General features: G+C 33.0%; 1 protein-coding gene across 7 annotated transcripts in view; it reads left to right on the top strand.

The window, feature by feature from the left end:
• The window catches only part of PPFIA2 (PTPRF interacting protein alpha 2), a gene marked incomplete at both ends in the record, with an annotated part of 453,530 nt that overhangs the window by 320,018 nt on the left and 117,156 nt on the right, over nt 1–16,356 (top strand). For all 7 annotated transcript variants that reach the window (XM_081311622.1, XM_081311628.1, XM_081311626.1 and 4 more), the window contains one exon: nt 3,419–3,535. In XM_081311622.1, the coding sequence (XP_081167748.1) occupies nt 3,419–3,535 (117 nt within the window). The remainder of the gene's footprint in view (nt 1–3,418; nt 3,536–16,356) is intronic.

The following is a 16,356-nucleotide window of genomic DNA, read 5'->3' as shown; positions in this document are numbered from 1 at the left end:
ATGACTTAATCTCCTCCTTCAGTCCTCACCTCTTAATACTATCACATTGCATCTTGAGTGTCAACATATTTGAGATGATACACACATTCAAACTGTAGCAATTCTCTTCATTTATCTAACTTTATGTTAGTTTAATCGTCTTTAAAAATATGAATAGTGCCTCTTTCTCAGATATAGGTAGTTTAGTGCTTGTACATAGTGGATTTTGAGTGCTTTTTGATAATTATGGAAAAAATGTGTAATGGGGCTTCTGTAGAAGTGGTTCCTCTCACTCGCTGTCATCCTATTGAAGGAGACCATGTTGTTTAGCAGTAAGGATGCAGACCTACTTCAGTATTCTAGTCAGGTTGCATGGGCCCTCCCTCTGATAGCTTTCCCTGTCAGTGAGACCTCACAGAATGTGTTGAGACCATTATCCACTTTTTATTCTGTTTGCGGTTCCCAGTTGACTTTTCAGCCTTCTCCTGTGTCCACTTCTCCTGGAAGAATTTTCTCAAGAGGCCTGTACTACCTCTAACACCAGTGATCTGGGGGTGACCGGTGACCTTCTCACTCTTAGAACATGTTGAAGAGATGGCTCAACCCCCAAAGTTAAATTACTAGGAGAGAATCCCTCACTTCCCCCAGAGTAAAAAGGAGAATCAGCTAGTAACAATTAAATGCTGAAGCTTTGCTTTTATAACTACTCAGAATAATTTGTTATTGGAGAATACGGAGCAGGATAGAATCATATTAGAGTGATAGAGAACATAGAATTGAGTACCTTGTTCTCTTGTTTGAAAAGATTCTTTTTTTTTTTTAACTTATTTTAAAAAGTTTGCATGTTAGTGTCTGAAAACTATGTCTTTCTTGGAATTAACTGACACACACACGCACACACACACACACACACACACACTTGGGAAAAATTTAATTAAGTTTATAATTTTTTAACAGTGACATAATCATGCTTGTGTATGGTATTTTCTCAATGAATTTAGTGTTTTCATGTTTTTTAAATAGGGGTATTAATTCATCTTTTCAATAATTCAGCAAAATTTTATAGATGGCTTGCCTTTTCTGTTTTCCTTTTAGGGTCTAGAACATAGTTAGAATTTATCAAATTAGTTAGAATTTATCTAATTTCCATATTAGACAAATGGAAATTCATCAGTTAACTGAAAGTTAAATTTCATGTATGAATGTTTTATAAAATGGTCTTGCTTCATTTCTAAGTAGATTAAATACTAGAAGAAAATGCATAGAATTTTTTAATGTACTGATACTTTTGTCTTAACATATCTATTAAGCCATGGGTGTTATCTTGTAGAATGTTGGCACATAATAGTTACATTTTTTAAAAATTCATCAAAACATTTCACTGTATCAATAGTAACATATTTTGTACAACAGGCAATATGTTAAAGTCACATGAAATGCTTTTATCAGAAGCTTTTTCATTTCTCTTGTTTTTCCTTTGATGTAACCCATTTCCATGTTACCCAATATAAAAGGAATGTCTGAAGTTTCTCATGCACTCAACATCTTTTTCTGTTGTTACTCAATGAATTAATCAGGTTTACATTCGTTATTTTCATTGGCATTCATTAATTCAGTCAACATATTTTATGGAATAGCCTGCATATAATAAGGTGGCTGTTTCATATGAAAATTTTATTTTCAGTGAATTATACCTTTGAAAATGAGTTACCCATGTGATATTACAGGACTTCTGCAGGCTGCATAAACAAGCAAAGTGAAATAAATAAAGGAATAAAATATTTCACTTTAATAAATGCTACAGACTCATATAGAATAAATAGGAATGTATTGTGAGAAGTGTCATCTGACGAGGAGCATTGTCTCTGAGGGGAGTCATTTCAGCTGAGTTTTGAACACTGGGATATTGTCAGCTCTGACAGAAAAAATATCTCAGGTAAAAAGACAAAGGAGTTCCTCAGTTCCAGGGAAGATAGTTCCAGGTATGTTTCAGGAATAAAAAGAGGCTAGTGTTCCCAAATCAAAGGGATCATATAGGATAGGATAGAACTTGTAATTAGTTTAAATATAAGCTAAATAAGTTGGGAAAACATTGTAGATTTTTAGGAAGCTGAAAGGTAGTACAACTTAACTTCCAGATAAGGATGCACTTGGTGGCTTTGTGGATAACAGGTTGTAGATTTGCAAGAATGAGAGTGAAGGAACCAATTATTTAGTGATTGCAGTGATACAAGAGAGAGAACATTCACATAGCTATTCTTGATTATGTGATGATCTGCCCTGATGAAATGACAGGCCATGTGTTCAGATGCCAGGAGTCATGTGTAAGTTCACTTGACCTCAGAGGCACATTTTGGCAGATTCAGGTACTAAAGTATTGACTGACAGCAACACCACAAATACCCAACCTCTTGATGTCCTTAACATTATTTAGTAATTATTTATGTGTGTGATACGTTGGTCTCATCATTTCAAATATTATATCAATTTTATATGTTTTGATACCTATTGTGGATTATATCAATATCATTTATTGTATTTTAAATACCACAAATTGATCTATCCTAGATCAAATACTATTTTTTGAGTTGATAAAATAATAACATTTGTTGTAAAATAAATTATGACATTAACATAAAGAAAAATATATTGAAATTATGTGTCTACATAAAAATCTATTTTAAAATACAGTCTTAAAAGGGTCAGAATACTGTACTTCACTGTGTATATTGCTAATCTCCTGTATACTACAACTACTTGAGAACCTATTTCTTAGTTGAAATAATCATGTCTATAAAATTGAGCTGGAAATTGCAAAAATTAATTGCTTCTGAAATATTTTGCAGAATAAGAAAACTTAGATGAGAAATGCTAAGTTAATGGACACTAAAATATAGTTGAGACAAATTTAATTCTAAATGCTCATGATAATGTTACAAAATTATTTAAATCCAGCTTCTGTATTTGCTTGTTTTTAAATTGCAAATGTGCTACCACTGCAGGGTAAACAATTATGACCATAATTAAACTTCAACCTTCAATCTTTTCATTTATGTTTCTTACATACTTTGAAAGTAAAGACAATAAGACTTTTTATGACACCTCACAAATTAATTTCAAAAGTAATTTCAGAATCAACTACACATGGGTCAGATCAACATCTTCCTTTAGATAAGCTTCCAACTAGGTAAATTTTTTGATTAGAAAGTATTTCTTACATAAATTTCACAAAGCTTTAACCTTTTCTTAGGAGAGGTTTTATGAATTCTCAATATTTAAAACATTGGTCTAAATTTTTTAAATATTTTTGAAATAATATGAGTAAAATTTAATGTTTAGTTTTTGACCATTTATTAGTATCCATTAGTTATTAACCACAAACAATTCAATTTTTTTTAGTCTGTTTAAGTTTTAAAGGAATAATGTTTTTATTTTGCAGATTGTTGCCTTGCGGGAGCAAAATGTTCATATACAAAGAAAAATGGCATCAAGTGAGGGATCCACAGAGTCAGAGCATCTTGAGGGGATGGAACCCGGCCAGAAAGTCCACGAAAAGGTCTGACACATGAGACATACTCTTCCATGATAATTTTTACTTGCTATATATAATTTGATGGGGATTTGGGGTATAAAAACCATGTCAAGAACATTCTTTAATTTTGATTTTTTTTTGTTCAAAGGTTTATGGGGATTTCCCACCTTACTTATTATTAGTTTGATTATTTTAAAAATAATACATATGTGTAAATATTGTCTGTACTTATGAATATACATATTTAAATTTTTCTTTACTTACTCTTAATTTGATTCTTTTCAAAATAATTCAAGTATACAATTGAATTCATATATAATAAATATATAAAATATATAATTATTTTATTTTATTTTTATTTTTTGCAATACTGGGGATTGAATCAGGGGCACTGTACCACAGTGCTATATCTCCAGTGCTTTTTCTTCTTTATTTTGAGGCAGGGTCCTGCTAAGTTGCTCAGACTAGCCTTGAACTTGCAATCTTCTTGACTCAGCTTCTCAGGTAGCCTGGATTATAGACATGCACCATAGTACACTGCTATAAAGTATACAATCTAAAGTGTGTGTATGTGTGTATGTGTGTCTATTTATACACACGCACACATATATATGAAAATTATATATATATATATATATATATATATATATACACATACATAAATTCAGAACTATTCAAAATGCAATAGCAGTGGTTGAATTATCAAGTATTTTAAGTGCTATTATGTATAATTGATGAGTAATCTATTGTTTATCACTGCAAAAACTTTTTGGTAACCTCTTATTTGACTTGGTATTTTCCTTGTTTTGTTCTGGAAGAACAAACAAGGCCACTAGCAAAAGACCTTTTCTGTGCTAAATTTGTTTCCAATGTAAGAAGAAGGAGGTAAATCACTGATAGGACATGGAATTAGATGAAAATTCCTCATAAATTTGCATATCAGATGTTTGGAACTCACAAGACTCTCCAAAAAGTATTTGCCTGTGACAAGCTATTACTCTGGATGTCAAGTTCCCTTAATCATTAAGACCACATGAGTCAGGTAGCTAAATTGGTATAATTGTGACCATCAAGAGATTCTAAAACCTAGAGATTAAGAAAATAGTGACTGGAAAACAAAGCAAGTGGCATTTGGTTTCTTATCAAAAACTAAATTGGACATTTCCTTACTTGTGCTTTTGAAACAAATGGAAGAGCTTCTTGTGTTTTCTCCTTCAAGTACAAGTACAAGGGAAACTGAGTAAACTAGACTAATTTCCACAGATGGGCTTCAATTATGGTGGCTGAGAAATAAACAGATTCTCATTGAAGACTTCACTCTTTCGGCCTTTATCCATGAGTTTTATAGAAGTCCAAGCTAAGTGTTAAATATTAACTGCAACTGTAGAGTCAGATTTTATAAGCTATGGCTGGGATTAGAAAAAAAAAAGTATCTTTCTTTTCTTCAGTTACATAAACTAATATTAGTTCAGTCAACATATTAGCAAGACAGACAAAACATTTGTATTTAGAACAAAATTTAGGAAAACCATCATGAACATTTCCATTGCTGTTTTGCTTAAATTATGTCATCAGTAATTGACTGTTGTTGCTCTCCTCAGATAATTAGAGAATCCCATTGATTTGGATATGATATGGGCTTCAGGTTCTAGCCTTTCTCATGGACATGTACAACATATTGTTTTCTAAAACACTCTGTGCAACTCCAGTTCATAATTGAAAAAGAGTCTTTCTCAAGTGTAAAGAACTTGAGATCTTGTGTATCCACTAATAAACGACTTGATCCCTAAGCATTCTTGTAGGACTCCTACAGATGGGGAGAAAGGAAAGCTCATTTAATTTTTTCAGATATTGTTGTGTTGCAGTCTACAATAGATAGCATATAGGATGCTACATGCCATACATGGGTACAGTAAGCTATGTCATCTACTGGGGTGTGAGTACACTCTATAGTGTTGAAAATATTTTCTCATGATGCATGACTCAGAACATATGATCATCTTGCAGTTACACATGGCTATGCTGTTTTTCAAGGTACAGCCCCTAATGTATCCAAACATTACAGAATGCAAGATTATTTCTATCAGATTAGTTTTATGGTTCTATTTACAGAATTAGGACCAGCATTTCTGTATACTTTGTTTTCATCTCTTTTGGACTTCTTACATACAAGTGTATGCATGAAAGATGCTGAGTCATTGCTGACCTAAAGCATTTGTCTGTAACTTTTTTTTGCATTCCAATTCTTGATGAAGGCATTTCAACCAACAAAGAAGAGAAATTCTGGACCACTGCTCACACACTCATTCTTTGTGTGGGTATAACTAAGGTTTTTAAACATTGTGATGATTGATATTTATTTTTTTTATGTTCCCTGATTGCAGTATGATTTCCAGGTGTTTGGGAATAATGGTATACTCTTATTAATACCATGCTCATATCCCTCAGGGTAATCTAAAATTATATACTAAAATACTGTGAAATATTTACTTTAACTTTAAAGATAACTACATTTCAATTCATATTATTCCTGTGATTAATTTCTCAGGATGATTCATTTTATACCTCATTTCTTAACCTGACATTATAATTTAAAGGTTATCACCTAATATTTTATTGAGAACATTTTAAAGGTACAGTTAAACAGAGGAAAATAGGTTATTATTTAGGTGAGTATCTATATAATAAAGCTTATCAGTATAGGATAACTCTAGTGTTAATTTGCAAATTGCAAAGCTGGTGTTCGGGAGGGAAATGCAAAGCTATTGTTAGATATTAATGGAGCTTTCAGAATGTGACCAATCCTAGTCACAAGGATTACCCTTTTTTAAGGCAATAAAATTACTTAAATTACATAGTCAGGGTAAGTTGTTAGCCAACAGGAGATTGTTTTATATCAGTGGCTTGAGAACTCTGTTGACAAAATAGTTGACAAAAATAGTCTCATAAAACACCCTCTGAAATAGCTCTTATTACTCATGAAAAGACCTATAATTATTAATACTTTTAAAATAAAAACAATAAAAATAATAAGCTTAACTGAAACTGCAGAAGTTTAAATGATTTTTGCATGACCTTAAACTTCTTTGTTTTAGAAGAATATAAATAGTAATAAAATAATAAAAATTTTCAAAGCACGGAATTTTACCTTGTTCAGAACTGGGCTCAATAATCTTTTTTCTGTTGTTTTCTGAAAGGAGTTAATTTGAAAATTTTCAAAATAAACATACTGCTCTTGTAAAAGAGATAATAATGCTCACCCTCACAATTTTATACATCCAATTTTATACCTTAGCTGCAAATATTTGCTAAGTGATATGGATCAATAGAATATTAGACAATGGTAGAGATTCAGAAGATATAGCACCTGTAATAAATTTGGTAAGAATCTACATTGACACATAAAGATGCCTGAAGGGTTATTACAAAATATGAGAAATGTGATATCTAAAACGATAATAGAGTTTAGAAGAAATATTACAAGATATTAGAGGTTAAAATAAAAGCATAAGAAATCAGCCATATGAAAAAGCTTCAGGAGTTTTTTTTAAATTTATTTTTATTTTATTTTTATGTGGTGCTGAGGATCAAACGCAGCACCTAGCATGAGCTAGTCGAGGGCTCTACCTCTGACCTACAGCCTCAGCCCCAGCTTCAAGAGTTTTTGAAGCAAGGAAAACACTGATGCAGGTGAACTAAGGCTGGAAATGTACTTTGTTGTTCTCTGGGAAAGAAGAATATCAGGGTGACTGGAATCTAGTGGTCAAGGTAGAGAACAGCTGGAGACTGGACACAACAGTTAGAAAATACCAGATCATTTAAATTCTTGTCACTTCTGGTAAGGAGTCCAATTTTATTCAGTGCACAATCGAAAGACATGGAAGTATTTTAGGCAAGGAATTATATATATTAATTACATATTATTTATTTAAAAAATCATTAGCTCTACATTTTTGTATACATTTATCTTTTTTTTTTTTTTTTTTGTATAGCTGTAGTTAAATGTTTTCCCTTAATTTTTCAGATAAGGAAACAGAGAGGAAATGGCTTGTCTGGAACAAATTATCTCACCTCCAGATGATATCATACTGTCACACTCCTTCACTTCAGGAAATGTATTCTTTCATAATTATACATATTCTTTTGATTTCTAGAGTTGATTGTTTTATTCTGTTAAAGAATATATCTTAATAAATAAATTATTTTATTACTTTCCCTCACAACTTCTAAGTAGTTTTTACTCTGAATAGACCCTCTAAGGAAGTGACATTTAAAATACTTGACCATTGTGAGTGTGGCTCTTAAACCTGGACAAGAGGAGCCCATGACTTACGGCCACGATTTAGTGAGCCTTGCTCTGGCCATCTGTGTCCTTCTGTACAGAATGAGGAGTGCATGGGACCAAGGGAAACTTCACAACTATGAACTACCCTCTACCCCTTCCTCACTGTGTGCCAGGTACCTGGAAGCCCAGAATCCCTGATCAAACAGATCTTAGATTACCTCCAAGGTCCTTGTGGGCTTCTTCCAAAGAGACACTTCAGTGGTCTGCATGCTTCCCAGTGCATCACCCGCTAGATCTAAAGTGTTCCAAGCAGTTCCAATTGCTGGGGTTACTGAAGATTTGAAAGCACTGGCTGAAGCATTGACCCTATAATGAAGCAAAACTGATGAGTACTCTGGAAGGAACTGAGGCTAGGAAGAGAGTAGCAGAAGGTTACAGTGCAGGAGCCATATTTGGGTGACAAAGTTTTGTGTGGAATTTCATAGTTGAGAAGTATTTATTAAAATCTGGTCTAACAGTCAAATTAAATGTGTGTTGTCAAGAAAGATAATAGAATATATTTATATTTGATTGATTGTTAGTTTGACTTATAATTGTTAGATATTTAGATTAACCCATGTGAACCTCTTTGTTCTTTTGCCCTCAGCTTTAAGATCACGAGGGACTCACCTGTCTGCTACCCACCATAAGAAATACAATTTAATTTCAGTTCTTTACCATGCATGACTCATTTGTTCAATGTGTCAATATGTATGTATACATTTGTGTTTATGTATATATGTAAAACTGAAACAGAACTTTCATAAAATCATTACACTTAGGTATATGTAATGCATTTTTTGTAGTTCTTATATATTAGTTACTGAGGAACTATTTTGGTTCTTCACAAAACTAATGGTGGAGAAGGCTGTTGATGTTCCAGTGACTAAATTATACATGTAACATAGGCTTAGAATGTTGCATGAGGGCTTCCCAAGCTGGCTGGCCTCTTCTCACTTTTCAGGCCACTTGACTTTATCATTCCTACTTCGAACTTAAATACTCCGAGTGAACCAAGCTGAATCTTCTCTTTTTAAGAAATGTTTGATTGTCAAATGACAATCAATCACATATGTTTAGGGGTACAGTGTGATGTTTCAATACGATGATCAAACCAGGATGATCAGCATACCTAACACCTTAAACATTTACCATTTTTAATAGTGACGACATTCAAAATACTCTCGTGTACCTATATTGAGATATATCATACTTTGCTTACTACATCACCTTACTGTGCAATGAAACACCAGAACTTATTCCCTCTAACTATAAACATTGTGCTGATTGACCAATCTCTCCTCTCCCCTCTCTCCTTCTGACCCCAGTCTGTATCAACTACCTTTCTACTCTCAACTTCTATAATGAAACTTTTTCATATTTTATATGTGTGTTAGCCATTATTATATATATTCCTTACTTCATGTCGGCTACTGGCACCAAAACTGAGCCTTGTCAGCTATAGCTCATTTTATGCATTATTGTTTCTCTCTTATAGAGGTAGTTACCATTTGGATTTTTTTACATCTGGGTAGCACTACTTTTCTGTTCACAGATCCCCTATATTTAATTTCAATTCCTAATAACACACACACACACACACACACACACAAACGTATATTTCTCTTTGATTCTTCAATTAAAATTTCAACAATGAAACCAACAGGAGAATGGGTTTATGAATTTGTAATCTTGGAAAGAGAAGGTACAGTCCTAGATACATAGACTGAATTAGCCCTGGAGGCCTTATGATGGCTTCACAAAAACATCAAGAAGAGTCAAGATTAGGCCATCCTGTGACTCATCCTTATGTAATTCAATTTTTAATGTTGTCAAGCTTCAAGAGGAGAACTTAGTATGCAGAATTGCCAGAGATGGCCTTACTCTGCAGGATAGCAGCTCATGGCAGAATAAAGATTCTGCAGGGTATCCCTGCCTGGCTCCGTCCCTTTGAAGACTGGCAAATTATTCTTCCAACCTGTCTGGAAACTTCATTAACAAAGGAGTAAAAGCAAATAAGAACAAGATAAATGACTTTAATAAAGACTCCTATAGCTTTCTAAAAGTACTTTTATATATGTTATTATATTTGATTCTTATAATGCTTATACAGCAAACATTACTGGCTTAAAATTATATAACTGTGAACAGAGAGTTCTGAGATGAATAAGTGTATAGTTATTAAAATTTACCTATGGGTTTAAAAAGACAGCATATAAACTCGTTGATTTCATGGATTTCAAAATAGAAGAGTATTTGCTTAAAACAAAGTCTTAAACTTGTTCCTGTGTCTAAGAGGCTAAAAGTGCTTATTTGATGATGAGATTTAAAGTTATTTTCAAAAGTGAATGTTGGACAAAGAAAAATTTGCTATACTACTTGGATATCTTGTGCTACCAAGTGTGTTTCTCCGGCAATTCTTACATTTCTTTCCTTTGTCATCAAATTTTCCTCTTTACTTATCCAATATAATTTACAAAATTCTTCTGACTTGATTTTTATAAAAAAGGTCTTACTTAGTCCCTTGTCCCCTACCAGCATTTGTTGTGTTTTCTGTTATCTTTGCAGCAATGCTCTGTCAAAAAAGCTTGTCTACCCACTGTCTCCAGTTGCTTTCTTTCCATTCTTTTGTAAAGTAATTCTGACATGGTCTTTGCCCTACCACTTCATAGAAACTAAATGGCCAGTTATAGTCATCACTAAATAGTCAGTTGTCAACCTGAGCCACGTCAGGAATAAAACAAATATATGAACTCTTATGGAGCTTATTGTTTAACTGTATGGAACACAGTAAATTACAGACATTATAAATAAATTATATACTAAATTTTTTTTAGATTATGTTTTGACATTTAAACAAAAACTTAATGAAAGTGATGATGTTAGCTATGCAGATATCTGGAAGAAGGCATGAGCATGTCCAAAGTCAAGAGAATGTTAGTGTGGTTAGGGTGGAGCTAGTGATGAAGTCAGAAAAAACAGAACACCAGAGCGTGTACAGCTTTGTGTAAATGTGAAGCATGTGTTGGGTTTTTGAACAGCTGATTGACATGTTCAGATGTATGTTGTAGCTGATGTCTCCACAGCATTTGACATGGCTGATCACTCTTTCCTCCCTGATACACTTTATTTACTTGCATTCTAGGGAACCACACTGTTTTTGTCTTACCTACCAGTAGCTTTGTCTGTCTCCTTTCTTGGGTCATCCTCTTCTTCCCTGACTTCTTAATGTTGGGGTGTCCCAGGCCTCAATCCTCTTCATCTTCTCTATTTACACTGTCTCGGAAATTTCATTCAGTTTCACACAATTAATACAATTCATCTGATAAACTATTATGAATCTTTACCCAATAACCAGTTAGACTCAAGAAGTCTACTGCACCACATGTTGAACATACTTGTACATCTAAAAGACACTGCATATTTAAAGTGTCAAAAACTTGTTTATATCCCCCCAAAACCTGCTCCATCTCCTTCATTTCAGGTTTTGGAAACTTTACTTTTCCAAATATTCTAACTATCTCTCACAGCCCACATCAAAATATAAAGAAATTCTATTTGCTTTACTTTCAGAATATATTCAGAATCTGACCATTTTCCTCTAACTTCTATAATCTGAACCTCTATCATCTGTCACCTCCATTATTGTAATCCCTCTTATCAGGTCCCTCTACATCTCTCATGGCTCCTCTGAGATCCATTGTCAACATGGTATGAATCAGAATGATGTTTTAAGACATACATCTGAACACGTCAATCAGCTGTTCAAAAACTCAACACTTGCTTCACATTTCCACAAAGCTGTACATGCTCTGGTGTTCTGTGTTTTCTGACTTCATCACCAGCTCCACTCAGCCACATTGACATCCTGTTGACACTGGATGTGCTTGTGCCTTCTTCCAGATATCTGCATGGCTAACGTTCTCACTTTGATTTAAGTTTTTGTTAAATGTCATAATACACTCTAAAAAAATTAGTTTATGATTTATTTATAGTATTTGTAATTTACTATCTTCCATACAGTTTAACAATAAGCTCAGTAAGAGTTAATATATTTGTTTTATTCCTGATGTGGCTCAGGTCTTCAGAATAGTTCCTGAAACATGATAAGCACTTAATAAATACATTTAATGGATAAATAGTATGTTGCATTGTTTCAACTAGCAAAACTTTATAAATCATGATTCTTAGAGCTTAATTGTAATTCTTAGAGCTTTTCAAATTTCATTTTTAAACCCTGTTGATATTTTGATTGGAATTTCTTAAATTAGGGGAGTAATTTGTAGAGAAAAATCACCTCTGTGACATACTGTTTTAATATTCAGGCATAAGGCTTATGGCTCCATTTATGTCATGCTTTATATTTTTCAATAAAAGTGATTAAATCTTCCTTTTGGGGTCTTTCAGATTTTTAGATTTATTACTTGGCATTATAGTTTGTTGTTATAGTTGCTATTATCTTTTTCTGCTATTTTCCTAATAAATTAATATTGGCATATAAATATGCTACAGATTTTTAAAAGTTGACATGGCATTCACCAAACATTCTTACCTATTAGTTCTAAGAGGTTGCTGGGCTCTTTGCTTTTCTAATAGTTAGGAAAATTAAAAAATGGTTTTATTCTCCCTTCTATTTTTTTGCCTGTTTTCACTTCTTTATTTCTTTTACGTTGGATAAGATTTTAAAGCAATGTTGAGTTGAATGGATCAGAATGGCATGTTGACTTTACAAAGCCAGCTTCATATAGTCAAGCTTAATAAAGCTTTAAACAATGTAGACTTTAATGATGATGTTACTCAAGTTTTATCATGAATTGTATTGCTTATCATAGTAGCTGGTAGACAAGTTTTATGAGATGTAGAATTTCTCTTCCACTGCAAGTTTGTTAAGTTATTTTCAGAATAAGATTCACACATCTCTTAAAAGTAGCTGATTTCATTGACAGATATTCTGGTAGTAAACTATTTTTCTTTTTCTAAAGATAAGAAATTTAATTTTTACATTTTCACCATATGTATGTAAATTTCTCCAAAAGAAAAAAATTTAAAGTAGAAAAATGATAAAACTCTTAAGTGCATGATTCATATTTATTATTATATCTATGACTAATACTTTACATATATAATTATTATGACCTGATTAGAATACAGATAGGTTGAACTTTCTTGAGACTAGCTAAAGTACAAGAGCCCAACTAATCCGAATGAACTATAAACTGGTAGTAGTCTATTGGGGCCACTCATCCTGAGATGGGGCCACTTATCCAAGAATATTGAAAACTTAAACAGGTCAAAGAATCCAGTCCTTCTTCTAAATAATTCACAAAAAGAGAACTGGGAAATCTGATTAAGAAGTCAAGTGAGCAATCATTTTCTTAAATCTTACATCCTCAAAGTGCTGCTCTTGAAAGCAGGTGTTCCTTCCAAATTAAATGCTGTCCATGCACCAATGCAATAACTCATTCATTGACATACAGGCCAAATAAAACCATCTCATGCCAGTCTCTGGCCTGGTTCTAAAGTTCCAGCAGCAGTCAGGACAACTCCTGCCACAGTATTCTTCAGGATTAATATTCCCATCCTCCAAGTTATACACTCTAAAGTTCAAGTTCAAACTTACGTTTTCAAACTCCATTGGATGATTAGCCAAAAAGGTCTTCTAGATCCCACCACACAACAGGCTGGGACCACCCCCAAACTGGAATGTCAGGCGCAGGTCCCAGTTTATAACCTCTACCTCTCTCTTGGTATGTTTTCCTTGTGAACTCTCAGATCTACCTGTGATCTAGTCAATTGCTTTAGTCTATCAGAGAGTAACTATAAACTTCATAATTGAAATGGGAACATTCTTTTTTTTCCCGTTGCCTTGAAATTTCCTGATAATTATGCCAAATAATCTCCTCCTCCCCTCTCTTAGTATCACCCAGGCCCTAGGTTTGCAGGAAGTATGATTAGGTGATCTATATGATATATAAGAGACTGAAGGAATCAATGCAGAACTTAAAACAATTGAGAATTCTGTGATGGAAAACCTTGAATCAAAGACAAAATGTGGTTATTTGCAGGACAAGATTTGATTAGTCAGTTCTGATATTTGAGTATTAAAAAAAAAAAGCATAATGAAGATAAATAAAAACAGTCCAGCAGACCTAAAGTATCCTAAGGTCATGACCCTGAAGCCCTGGACTTTCCTAGTGTTTAAATGCTTTCTGATTCCTAGAAATAGCTTGTTTGCTTGGCTTTGTTTATTTATTTTTTCCTCCCATATTATGTTACTTGCAGACAGGAGTCTTCACATTTCGAATACCCAACCTAATATCTGGCATATTCTAGTAGCTAACCAGATTGTAAAGTTGTTACGTTTGTTTTTATTTGTTAACCTAATTGGTTTATCCCTGAATGTAATCTGCCTCTTTTCTCTCGTAGCTTTTAATATTCTCTCCTTGTTCTGTACGTTTGGCTATCTTCATAATTATATGTCTTGGAGTTGGTCTATTATGGTTTTGGATGTTTATTTGTTTGTTTTTTCATAGCAGGAATTGAATTCAGGGACACTCAACCACTGAGCCACATCCCCAGTCCTATTTTATATTTTATTTAGAGACAGGGTCTCCATGAATTGTTTAGCACCTTGCTGTTGCTGAGGCTGGCTTTAAATTCTCCATCCTCCTGTTTCAGCTTCCCCAGTGCTGGGATTACAGGCGTGGACCACAGCACAGGCTTAGATTGTAAAGTTTTGATGGATGATTGAATTAATGGATAAATGACACAATGAATGAACAGAAGAGAAATATAAAAAGAAAAAAAAAACAAAGCAGAAAATAAAGTAGAAAAGACTTCTGGGAGCATGATACTAGAATCAGAATGCTTAGGTTCGGATCTTAATCTCATGATTTTCAATTACTCTAACCTCAAGTAAAACATTTATACTCTTTGCTCTGATTTCCTTTACTGTATCCAACAGGTTATTAATGGGATTTAACAACCAAGTATACATCATGCACTTGTAATACTGCCTAGGGCATCGTCAGAACTTAATAAGGATTATCACAGTGTGGTAATTGTTATGAATGAACACTGCCTTAGAAACAGACTATTAGCCAGCTCTCTGTTCTTGGGTGGATAATCAATAAATGTTAGCCATTTGTATTATTTGCATTGTTCTGATGGAATATATGATCTTCCTTGAGGACTTGAAGACAAATCTGAATTTGAGAGTAAAATATTATAAAGAGCACAATGATCTGTAAGAAAAAGCAGACAAATTTGCTAGGGCATCCCACTGGTTAAAGTCTTTTAAAGTCTCTCCTTAGTTCCAAGCCTAGTCAAGTTGTTATTCATAATGTTTCCTCTTAGACTTTATTCTCAGTCTGGGAAATCACTGATGGATTCAGTCATTCAGTTATTATATACTTTTATTTTATCTCATACATTGCTGACTTATACTAACTCTATGATTCTAGATTTTTATTATTTTTCTTAATATTTTTATACTTATGAATATGTTTCCCATCTGGATTTTTGTTATTTATTTTTTAATTCAACATTTCTTTAGAATATCCTTTCTTTTTCCACAGAATAAAATATTTTTATAAGTCTTTCCTCAAATCTATAGATTTTTCCCCAGTCCAGCAAATAACTATCAGTTCTAGATTGCTTATGTTAATCATTGCAAATCTTAGTTCAACTTCTTTGATCAGATAATTCATTTTTTCTCTTGAACTATAAAGTATTGTAGTTTTTTAAAAATAGAATGGAACTGTTTAGTGTTTATTCATTAAACACTGATAGATTTTAGGTATATGTGCCTTTAATATATGAATTTAATGCATATTAAAATAAATTCTAAACTTCTACTCTGGTCCCATCTATTGCTATTTTCTCTAGAAAGATCAATAAACTAGGAAAAGTAAAACATAAGAGAATAATGATCAATAAGACAGAATCAAGGGCTTATGGTTTAGATGAGAAAAACTTGGAAAAGGAGATGTTAAAAACATACAAATCAAGTTAGAAATATGTTTATAAAAAAGAGTAAATTATCAGCTATCAAATAAAATAGTTCCAAAATTAATGTCAACTAAATATTATTTCTGCATAGGTAATATTCATCTAACTGTAAAACATAGAATTAATGTAACTCCTAAGTCTTCTGGAATACCTTGTCAAGAAGTCCCTGTTCTAGATCTGGGGTTGTAGCTCAGTGGTAGAACGCTTGCCTAGCATGTGTGAGGCAGTGAGCTTGATTCTCAGCACCACATATATAGAGAGAAAGGAAGAAAGGAAGAAAGAAAGGAAGGAAGGAAGGAAGGGAAAGAAAGAGAGAAGAGAAAGAAAGAAAGGAAGAGAAAGAAAGAAAATATATTTTTTAAAAAGAAGACTTTATTCCAGAGAAGAAATTAAGTATTAAGTTATATTAATTTGGTAATTTAAATTCTCTGCATATTCATGTTCTGCATGTTCAACATTTGAAATTTGAAAATTATTCATCAATGCTTAATACACTCTTATCCTTTGGCAA

This window comes from Spermophilus citellus (genome assembly GCF_964194105.1).
Source record: "Spermophilus citellus genome assembly, chromosome: 10".
Lineage (NCBI taxonomy): Eukaryota > Metazoa > Chordata > Mammalia > Rodentia > Sciuridae > Spermophilus > Spermophilus citellus.
The sequence above is the reverse complement of the archived record's forward strand: the minus strand, read 5'-3'. Positions and strand labels throughout refer to the sequence as shown.